An 11,697-nucleotide genomic window follows, 5' to 3' on the forward strand; every position below is an offset into this window, starting at 1 on the left:
ATCTTTGAAAATGGGTTCACCATTATGGTGCCAACGCATAATAACCAGGATTTCTGTGCTAATTTTTAGGTGAAGCACCGATAAAGAAAAATAATAAAAAATTCGGGATACCGGATCATCCTGTTCTAATGGGAGACAAATCAGACAGCTGGATAAGGATTGCCAAGCTCCATTTCTGGTTATACCTGAGGACTGAATGAAATTAGATTTTATAGTATTATCAATTCTTTGGATGGAGATTCTCTAGATTTTTTTCTGGACATTGAATCAAGGACTCTGTTTCTTGATTGGTCTGGTCTCATTGGATCTCAGTAGGTGTGAAGTCCTTTCTAGAAACTATGGGAAATGAAGCAAACGATGTCTGCGTCAAAATGAGTTCAAACAACAAGCTGTTCACACCCTGGATGCTTCAGCATCATCAAGTGGCCATGGTGTGCTCACATCATTTTCCATTAACGACGGGTGTCAAATTCAACAACTACATATGACGAAGACCAACCTCCAACTTTGACAGTGAGAGGGAGCTCTTGACTGTAATGCAAACTATGGGCCAGGCATCATTGCAGGAAGGGTTTGAACCTTTTGATAGTGCACCTAAATAATGAGCTGTCAGAGGAAATGCATGGGGTTATGGAGACCCAGTTTTAAGTTCCTGGGAGAGGAAAAAAAACATAAATGGCAAGTAGACCAGGGTGAATGTATTGTGATAATGGTGGTTTTCAATTCAGCTTTGGAGTACCTATGACAGGAACTTTGCATATAGATCGTATACTAGTGATAAAAAAATTACTATTTTGATTGACACCAGAGCGAGCCATAATATCCAATTGGAAGTATTAGAGACCAATTGTCCGTACATACAGTTCCTTTCAGCAGCGATTCTACCAATGATGGGATGTGGTGTTTTGAATTGAGGTATGTGCATATACAAGGACGTGGAAATCCACATGCAGGGTATTTCAGCACACAATGATTTTCTTGGTGCAAATAGGCGCCAATGGATGTTATTCTCTGGACGCAATGAAGACGAAGGTGCAGAATAATCCAGCTGAAAGTAGTGCTTTTAATTTTTTGAAGCGGGCTAAAGGCGCACAAAAATGGAAGGGGGATTGTAGGTTTTCTATTATTTGGTTATGTAACGCCTGCTGGGCCGCGAGATTCCATGATCTGTGGGCTTAATAGGTTTCTGTGTCTGGGCCAAGATAGTCCAATGGCTGCAGTAACAGCAGGAGGGACGGGACGGCCGGTGCACACCCAGAGGCGGACCGCCCGGCCTGACTCAAGGTCAGACTACGAGCTTTTTAACTGCAACAATAGGGTTCTGTTGGGCTGTCTCATGAAGTTCTGTAGCTGGGCCACTAATGACTTGCTTGTAGATGGAAATGCGTTGTATACAGACACAGATTCTGAAGTAACAGCAGCGGTGTGGTGATGGTATGATCTGAACTGTGGCACAACAATGACTGTGTGATATAAAGTGAAGACACGGAAATGACGCGGTGGGTGCAGCAATTCTGTGACGAAGACACGGAGAAGGTGGCGATGGATTAAAAGTCTCCATACTGATAAGAACCTTGTTGTAAGTGATATTTGTCCAGTGGCATGAGAATCAGGGCAAATCAAAGGTAGAAGCGTCAAAGCAGGGACACATGATGATATAACAATGAAGCTCTAATACAAATGGGTACCTTGTTGTTGGCCTTTATCTCGGATTTTTTTTCCAGTGGCGTAATACAAAGGTAGCAACATTATGATTGATAATAAAGACTCTGATGCTGAATGGAATCTTGTTGTAGGCCTCTATTTAAGAAGACACTTCATGGGAAAATAGTGGAACAATACATCATGAAAATTTGTAGGTTACGGAGCTATTATCGCCAACACAAGCCCAAATTGGCACTTGTATCTCTTATGGAAGCTTCTCTCGCATTCCAAAATAGCCATCTCCTAGAAGGGTCCTGCATGCCAGATGGGCCAAATTTGACTGTCTCATCCTCTCTTGTTTCCCAATCATCTGATTACCTCTACATCTTCTTGCCTGTCCTCAACTGAGGAGAGCCAAACTATAATTACCCTATGCAAGAGACAAAAATATCCATCTGCGTTTAGGGACCATATAAGATATATAATCAGTTTGATTTTCATGAGGAAATTCGAACTGGATGGACTTCTCCCAAATTCTTAGTAGATCCCACATTTACTGCTGGAAGAGTTGTCAGTATTAGCTGGGGATATCATGTCCGAATTTTGTCCGAATTTTGATTGTTCAAAAAGAAGAATCATGTCCGAATTTTGTGCCCACAAAGACCATCCATGGGTCTTTCCTTATTGGTCCAAGATGTGGGATAGTTAGCTAATTCTATCCTCAGTGAGTATGTTGGCCCGCTTGTCATTTCGAGTATGAGCTAGAGCAAGATGGAATAAAGACTGCCCATAGGTTGAGCTTGCAAATTGGAAGATGGTTGGATTTTTTGGCAAATGCTTGGAGGGTCTAACATTTGGTGGGTTGGCCTTGTCGATTTGAGTTTTACAACTGTGGCATCCATTTTTCTGTGTTGCTGAAAACTATAGTAAAGATATATTTTTGTAAGACAGTGGTCTTGTATTATGACTCATAATTCTATGACTCACAATTCTCTTGTATAAGGAAGACAGTGTAATAAATGTCAAAGTCCAAGACAGGGTATATACGGGAGAAAAAAATTCCCTGATGACTTTTTCAGATGCCAGCCCTGACTAAGATGAGCAATCAGAGTAGATGGTCTTATACCCCTATCAACTAGGCTGATTAGTGAAATGGTTTCGTAAGTGACCCAAAATTCAAAGCACTGAAGGTATCTATTGAGCGGGCAATAACGTTTAAGCTGCGAATTACATGTTCCCGTCATAAAAGGTGACTCCCTCTAGGAAGACATTGTGATTAAAACCTTGGCCAAGGTATTAAAAATATAAGTGCAGGAGTTTCTTTGATGATATATATATATATATATACCAGCTCCTTCTACCAACTCCGTAGTCCAAGCACCAAAAGGAGAACTTGATTTTGTTTTGGTCAGCAATGGAACCAATTGTCCCGATTGTTTTAACAGAGCTCCTAACTATGTCCATTCACAAGGACTCTAAACATCACTTGCCCCCAGATATAGTCAGACCTATACAACTATAATCAATCGTCCAAGTCGAGACTAATGAATAAATGCATTGATGGCAAACCAATTATGCCTTTTGGGACATGCAGTATATATCGATGCTTCATGTGTTAATAAGCCGCACCTATGGATTAGGTTCAACTGATTAACATATGTGATGGATATGGTTAATTAAATTATTCATAAAGAGTTGTTAAGTTATCGCGCCAAGAATACTTGTACAATGGGCAATACACATAAGTTTTCTTACAAGCTAGAGTATACACTTAAATTAAAAGAATTTTTCATAAAAAATTCTCTTAAGTATAAAAAGGAGGAAGGTCCCACAAATATTTCCATGGTAGTATTCTGTTTGGATTCTGCATTGTCTCCTTACGATAATAGGGAGATGATCAACTCCATGCAATGAAGGCATGTCTAAAATTGTGTGGATATGTTAAAAGAACTGGCACATGTAGCTTAAGATGAATTTTTTGGGGAACTAGAAGAATCTAGAATTGGCTTCCCACAAGATTCTCGGTTTAGCTTACGATGATTTTTGTAAGGCGAATCATTTTTAGATCGATAATCGCAGCTATGAATTTCTGTAAGGAGAGATGGAGAAGACAATGACAAGTCAGTTAGAGAATGTCAATGTAATGATAATGTGACTGACTATATTGTTGTCTCTAATGTCTCTCCCTTCCCTTTATGCTTCTTGTTAAAGACTTTGACAGCCAAGTAACATCATGTTACTGTAGTCTGGTGTTGGGTTGGATGCAAATGGTCAAGATGAGGAGCCTTGTTCAGATTACTTCTCCAAATGCCTTAAAAAAGCATCTAAGTTTGGATTCATAACTGCCATCTGTGCATATGATTCTGATTGACTCAGATGCATTGGTTAGAGAGAAGTGAATCCATCTTTTTCAGCATTGCCTTGGTCTCGTCTTAGGATACACCCTTAGGCATCCTAGATCGTGGATTGATACCGATTTATACGATTTCAGGAAAAACATATCATAATGTACCTTGGAATATTTGTAAATGAAATCCTTAAAAGTGAGACTCACTTGGATTTCCGAGTACGTTATGGGATAAGTCATTGGATGAATTTGAGATGTTACTCAAATGAACTCCACGTCTTAAACAGTGCACTAGAGAAGTAGGTGTCGGCAGAGAATCATATTGAATAAGTAATATATTCATAAGTCACATTTTTTTTTGAAATAAATATTCATAAGTAACTTAAATTGATGGCAGATCCAATAATAGTGATGAAGTAGATATCATTGCGCATGTGCTGACCTTAGTCATGAGGAGGGAAGGCATGTGTAGAGCTACCAATGGATGTGCCTTCTATCATCATGAACATTAGCCTAAGACTAAAATCTAGAGAGATGCATTTCATAATTTGGATTTGATTTCCCAATCCTAGTTGAGGTCTATCTGTCATGATTGGAATAACACAAATGAAAAAATGTTAATGCTAGATAGGTAACCTTGGCTAATGTTGGATGGCTTGCCCAGTGATTTACAATAGGTTTCTTTGGTATGATTTTAATTCATACTATAGAAACACCATAACACTCCTTCAAATTGGACCTCCTGCCTACCATGTGTGCCTTTTGGGTCTGGCCTTGGTACCCTTGACTTTGGTGAATAGTTTAATGACATCACCATTTAAATCTCAAAAGTTGGGTAGAAAATGCTCTCCAATTTCTCTATATTCTATGTACTCCGGTATTATAATCCTAGATTTTGAAATTCACTTCTTAATTTCACTATTAACATTTACACTCAATCAGAGGACTACATTGACCCATCTTCTTCCATAATTATAACATTTACAAACTCTAGAATCAGCAAACCACCTTAATTCAATGAATATGATTATGAGTTCATTATTGTGGTTCTCATCATATGTTTCATGCAGAAAATATTATCCACTGGCCTTATCTCTTGGGCCTATTGTAAACTATATAAGAGGATTCAATTATCTCGGTGCCCAATGTTCCCATTAAACATATGTCATCCTTCAACTGAGATAACATCCAGTGAACAAATTCCAAGGTTACTTGCGGAAGGTATTGGTACCACTTGCCATTTAGGTTGGCAATTCTTTATCACTTTTGCTTATGCCATGCTTAGATAGAAAGCACATGGACAGGAATTCACAAGCCAGCTTCTTGGACCTCAACTCCATTTCACAAATTTTTCACATTTGCATACTTCACACAGAATTGACCCTATGCTTTCATTAGACTTAAGATTTATAGAAGCCAAAAATAAAATCTACCAGTCATGGATCTCTCACTAGGGTTTTGATGCAGCCCATAGTAATTTATTGAAGTTCAATTCTAACCTAATGGGCCATCTTAGTTTACTGAGCACTGACATGTTCGGAATCAAATAGTTACCATCTCGACACTGCTTTCCAACAGGCCTGGCTTGGGCCCGCTGTGGGATAATATATGGACTCTATAAACTCTTTGAAATCTCCTTCAATATGCATGGTCATCCATCCCTTGACTCCACCAATCATGTTTACAGGTTATCCCATATACTCTCACTTTTCCTTGTGCTTCTGCTAGTGGCCTGACTTTCTTAATCTGTAAGGCTCATTGTTTTCATTGAGGTAGTCATGTGGATTTTCCTCTACTTGAGGGTTTCCCTCTTATGTGAGTATTCTTACTGTTGTGAGAGTTCTTCAGTGATACTTACAGATTCAGGTGCACCTTCCATGTAGACTCAAGTGTCATATCATTGTGCTTGAAGATTCCATTCCACCAATTTTGCACACAAAAGGGTCGAAGTTGGCTCCACTAAGTGAGAATGCATCCCCTGCTTGCGGATTAAGGCTTTCTCAATTCAAGGCAACTTCAACTTTGATTTGTCGTAGACATAGCAACAGTTTTGCTATTCACTCCAGTTTTACTTTACCTAGGGTAAAGTTATAGCCTAGAAGTTTATTCAAAATAATGTAGTACCAAGAATAAGTGCAAAGATAATGTATGGATGAAAGTACTTTACAGTGTCGGATCTAATCAATCTCTTTACAGATAATGCCATTGGGAAGCTTTGAGAAAATATAGGAGCCTGAATAAATGTGATGTCATGACACTTGAACCTGAATAGAAGCGTGCCCGTTTATTATGATCTACAACGAGGGTTCTCGGAAATGGAAGTTCATCTCAATAATATTATCTTAAAGACGTATTGTGATATATGTATTTTGAAGAAAATGATAAGAAGGCTCAAATACATATTAAAAACCCTAGAAAAATCTAGATGAAATTATGTCAGAATTAAAACTACATTTAATGGGCCTTACAATTATTCAAGATTTAAAATAGCAAAGCCAGAGATACAATTTTAAATCTTAATATACATATTATATTATAAAGAATGAATTCTTTTCAATCAATTTTATTCTCCATACTGATATGTATTATAGAAATTAAGCTTAGGGAATTTTTTCTCATGTTCTGATTCATGTTTGAGTGGATTGGAAAAGTGATTTAATGACTGAGCATGATGGTTATGGCTTCATAATAATCCATATTTTTGTGAAACGAGATAAATATATACCTTGTTCATTTAATTTTTAATTCAGTACTTTTCCATGTCATGACAACAATTTATCATGTGGGATATTGTGTCAAATAAACCTAAATCTTAAAAGAGTGCACATCTATGTAGTTGATAAAAATAATTTTCATGACTGAAAGCTAACTAGATCGTGAATGGGCAATCTCATGCCCTTCAGAAAATACTTTCTATTGGTATCTAACATGATTTGAATGACATGACATAAGTGAAATAATTTAATATGATTAGGATCCCAGAGAGCTATTTTTGCCATGTTTCATTATAACTGAATTGATTAGCAAAAAATGTAGTATAAATTGAGCAAAAAATGGTGAATTTTGCGACAACCTCTCCCCCTGAGAGAGAATATAATAGAGACGAAGAATTGGCTATGGAAAATCCAAATTTGTGTATTAAACGGTCTCAGCAGAAATTTTTCTGAAGATAACATGCTTAATTATGACACACCAAACACATTAATGACAAGTTATAATATTTTGGCTAGACATGGCAAATGTAGATATATTCATTTGAAATAATCAAGTTGGAAACCCTATTTAATAGGTGATACACGTGACTAAGAAGTCTTTTTATAAATCAACAGACTACGAACATCTACGTGAGATTATGGCCATAAAACTAATTTCTCATTGAGTATTATGGACTTATCATAATTCACTTCGTCATTGCATGTATCATTGATTGTTGAATGAGATATAGAATGTGTGATTGACTTGTCAGCCACATATGTTTCCATATATGCAAAACTCAGACTTGGTACTGTGTAAGACAACATTTTATTTCTTATTCCTCCAGTTTACTAGGTTTCCACAAGAAAGGCACACTAACCTGTTACGACACCTTTTATCCATAACAGAGCCTGCAACGTCATCATTTCTCTAGAGCTTCATTGATGCAGCATTACTTTTTATGAAGTAGATCTCATGTCATGGAGTTCTCTTCATATATCTCAAAACATGGTCAACAGCATTCTAATGAATCTTTGGAGGATAATGCATGAATTTATTCTGCGAACTTGATGCATAGTCATGCCTAGGCGCATATGATTGAGATATAATCTCAATCAACCTTTAATAGAAGTGATCCATAGGGGATGTCAATATCTCCTCTCAACTTACATCAGGATCAATTAGTGTACTCATCAATTTGCAGGCAAGTTTCTCAATACCCATCAACCGATTTAGTGTGTACTTGTGCTGTGATATAAATGTCCCCTCTCTGGAGTGTGCTTGCTCCATACCTTGAAATAGAATTTTTTCAAGGGACATTATGCTGAATTTGTTGGGAAGTATATCGCTCAAACATTATTCTTATCGGCACTGGGCATGATTATATCTTCAACATGTATAGCCTGTGCTTTCCAAATTACATTCTTGGAGACTACTACAGCATTTATAACAATATCTTCAATTTTACACACTTCACCATGTGCAAGTCTGTATCCATGAGGGACAGTCCTATTGACCTCTTCCTCAAAGTTTCAATGAAGAATATCTCAGTTCAAGTTGTAAAGTCAAGAAATAATGTTGATTAGCATCATTTCTTTCAGTTCTTTCAGAAAGCTTGCTCCTAAAGTCGCGCCTCAGAACCTTGCTTTAAGATGGATGAGGGGACAGCTTTTCCTTGGGAAAACCTCCCGTGCTAAGGTGATCAGAAACCTAATGCAGCACTTTATTAGAACTGGAGTGAAGGTCTCGAGATAATATCTTCCATATGATTAGGTGGATCCCTTGGTTGCCAATAGGGCCTAGTACTTTTGTAGATACAATTAAGCCTTGATGGCGAAGGATTCTCATAAAGTACAACCAACTCCACAATTGAACCCCTGCGTTGAGACATTTAAAGGCTAATCCATCTTCTAGCAGAAATATTTCCATGCTCTTAGCAGATATAATCTTCCTCTCCAGCACTTTTTCATATAGAAAACAGACGCCCTAATAAGTACATAGTCTTCAAACAGACTATGTACTTATTACTTATTACATAGACTTCAAACGCCCTAATATTTATCATTTCGGATAAATGAACCAATACAAGTCATTAGTTTGAGGTGAGAGCAAAGAGGCCCTAATAAGTACATGAAAGACATTCCAAAGGACACCCACTCGTCCAATTTGATATTTCTAATTCCAATCACTAGAACAACACCACAACAAGGATTAGCGACCTTCCTCTTTCCATCACATACGACATAGTGTAATAACTAATGACTGTGAGGAGGAATCATATGACCAGTGGCTTTTGTGTCGAGGATCCATGAAACGAGATGGACCAAACTATTAGAAAAAGTGCTAAGAAGTATACTTTGTTCTCTAGAATGGACCAGGGAAGTTGAAGAAAGAAAATTTTTCTCCCTGATTAGGGTCTTCAACTACACCACCTATGCATTTAGTTGTTCGAGGTCCATCGGCTGTTGGGAAGGGGGAGTATCTATTTTAGTGGGTGCTCCAGTAGTCTACTGTCTATTGTCTCTCCCCAATCTAGGAGGTACCCAAGGGTTTAACACATGTATCACTTTGCGATGAGCACAATACAGGATGTCCTTTTTATCTCTCGTATCAATTGAGTTTTTCTCTTCCTCAGGGCCTTTTTTTTTCCGTTGGCAGCTGATAGGGTTTTGACTACCAATGATTTGCAGTCACATGTCATCCAAGGAATGTATACTAAGTATGGCATCTTCCACTATAAGCCTATGAATAGACCCTAGGTGGAATCTGGTACTCGTTTCCAAGGTGGAATCTGCTTCCTCATGTCTTTGCATACTGGGTTCAACCCTATAAGAAATGTGAGCATATATTTCAATGTATAGGTGCACTCCTTGCTTCCATTTATAGGCCAATATGTGTGTACTTCCCTCTGAGGGGCTTTGAACTCACACACATGTCACACACATGTCATTATAGATAAGTTCCTCTGTGAGTTCAAAAAAAAAAGATAAGTTCCTTGCGGCCAATAACCGCATATATAGGCCAGGTGTTGCTCTCATGGGAATACTTCTGAGCATAATCCCATATGCAGATATTTATCTTACAAACCAGGGGCCAAGATGCCGAGCAGCCAAACATGAATGAAGGCTTCTTCAGCTTCCCATGCTTCAAATTCGGGATCATTTGCACTAAACCCTAGATTAGATTTTAGTGTCTAAAAATAAATTGGTACCATTGATAGAAGTTGTTGTGAATAAATTTGATTTTGATTGATATAGTCTTCTCTTGGTCTCTTGCCATTTTTCCTGCGCTCCTCTTCTCACATAGAGTCCTACCCTCTGTCTTGAGGGGACTCAAAACTCGCACTCACAAGGAACAATGGTCAAACAACCATGTGAGCAGGTGCACTGACACACCCGCGGGTCCATGGTCACACAATAGGTAAGGAGACCCACACAGCAACAAGCAGAAAGTGGCTAGCAGCAGGAACATAGCAGATGAACATGAGCGGTAAGATCCTTCTCCTTGACCTAATTGCTCTGGGATGAGCTGTGATACCATTTTAACATAAGAAGCTGCTCTTGAGACCTTCTAGGGTTTGAAAAGAAAAAACACCCTCACTTATCTCAAATTAGTGTCTGGTACAAATACCAGATACCAGGGTGGGCCCCATTATGGGCAACTCACCATGAGCCCTCAATAAGACACATAAAAACGAGGAAATAAAGTTAAACTGGAATGAGCCAGTTTACTAGTGGCCCAATACCTGGTTACAAAGACAAAAGAGGGCAAAATATAAAAGCCTCTGTCTAACAAGAACATCTATGTCTGAAAGTTAAACACTAAATAATGCCAAAGTTCTTCGATAGGAGTCTCAAAAGTTACTTGGCGGGCAAAATTGAATATGAAATGGAGACCGTCTTATTGGATCCTAATCATGGATGAGATAATATTTTATGAAAAGTAATACATGCAAAAGAGGCGCAACGTTGTTGGGTGGGTCGTCGAGTGCAAGAAACAAGACATTAACATTCTAAATTCCTACACAGAACAGAGAATTACGGACCAAAGAGAAATCAAGAAAGAGAGAGAAAGAATGGCCACCTGGCGCTGGAAAATTCGTAAAGCTTGCAGGACTCGGAAAATACGAGGAGCCCGACGGAGGCACCACATAGAACAGCCAGCTCGTGGGCCTTCTTGAAAAGCCCCCTACGCCGCTTCGAGAACGTCACCTGCCTCGCCGTGGTGTTCTCAATTCTTCTTATCTTAGTTTTCTCCCTCGCCATCCTCTCACTCGCATTGGCTGTCGAGCTGATAATCACAGCGTGGACGAATCAAAACGCACTCTCAACAATAGCGGTGGAGAAGAGAGTAGAGTTTCGCCCAAAAACTCTCAACCGCAAGACTGTGCCCACGAGAAAGAAGAGCGAACAATAGCGGCGAAGAAGAGAGTAATAGAAGCATGAAGAGAGGGAGGGGGAGCAGACTCACCACGCAGACAAGGAGAGTTTTCTCCCGCAAGCGAGAAAACGAACCAGATATACGAACTGGGCAGAAGCGAATAACGAGGCAGCGTTCTACAACGGCTGACTCTTCTTTCTGTTTGTGGCGTTGAGAAAAATCCGAGAGCACGGCCTTCTCATCGGGCCGGGACTTATCCTTGCCGCCACGCCATGATAAAAATGAAGAAAACCCGACACGTGAAGATGCCAAGTTTGCCGACTCGTACATGGCGTCTGACCGGCCCACCGGAGAGAATACGCGAGAGGGAGTATATGACCGCACGTTGTTTAACAACGAAGAGTAGTAGCGGAGTGGGACGATGTGAAAACCTAAAGATAGTTCCTTTGCAGGGGGAGTCTTTTTTACGGAAAAAGAGGCAGGATTTCCAAATTTGGGGGGGGGGCGGCTGACGACTACTTTGGATTACAGTCTAGGTCCCACGCGTCGCGTCTTCTAGTCTCCACTTGGCCTTGGCCCAGAGAGACAAGGGCCTTTTTTGAAGCAGAGATGGGACGGGATTGAATTGAACG

The 11,697-nt window shown here is 39.3% G+C and overlaps 1 protein-coding gene and 1 long non-coding RNA gene across 4 annotated transcripts in view; one reads left to right on the forward strand and one right to left on the reverse strand.

Annotated features, from left to right (window-relative positions):
- The window catches only part of LOC144707998 (uncharacterized), a 4,607-nt gene extending 2,017 nt beyond the window's left edge, over positions 1–2,590 (forward strand). For both annotated transcript variants that reach the window (XR_013582613.1, XR_013582616.1), the window contains exon 4: positions 70–2,590. This is a non-coding gene — a long non-coding RNA (uncharacterized LOC144707998). The remainder of the gene's footprint in view (positions 1–69) is intronic.
- Positions 1–11,469, reverse strand: part of LOC144707981 (MADS-box protein AGL24-like) — a 13,759-nt gene extending 2,290 nt beyond the window's left edge. Inside the window, exons 1-2 of one of the 2 annotated variants that reach the window (XM_078581281.1) lie at positions 11,156–11,469; positions 10,769–10,975 (exon numbers count right to left, since the gene is read on the reverse strand). In XM_078581281.1, the coding sequence (XP_078437407.1) occupies positions 10,769–10,950 (182 nt within the window). In that variant the 5' untranslated portion in view covers positions 10,951–10,975; positions 11,156–11,469. The remainder of the gene's footprint in view (positions 1–10,768; positions 10,976–11,155) is intronic. The other variant, XM_078581274.1, reaches the window with a different exon arrangement.
- Positions 11,470–11,697: the final 228 nt, after the last annotated feature.

Source organism: Wolffia australiana, chromosome 1, assembly GCF_029677425.1.
Source record: "Wolffia australiana isolate 7733 chromosome 1, ASM2967742v1".
In the NCBI taxonomy this organism is placed as follows: domain Eukaryota; kingdom Viridiplantae; phylum Streptophyta; class Magnoliopsida; order Alismatales; family Araceae; genus Wolffia; species Wolffia australiana.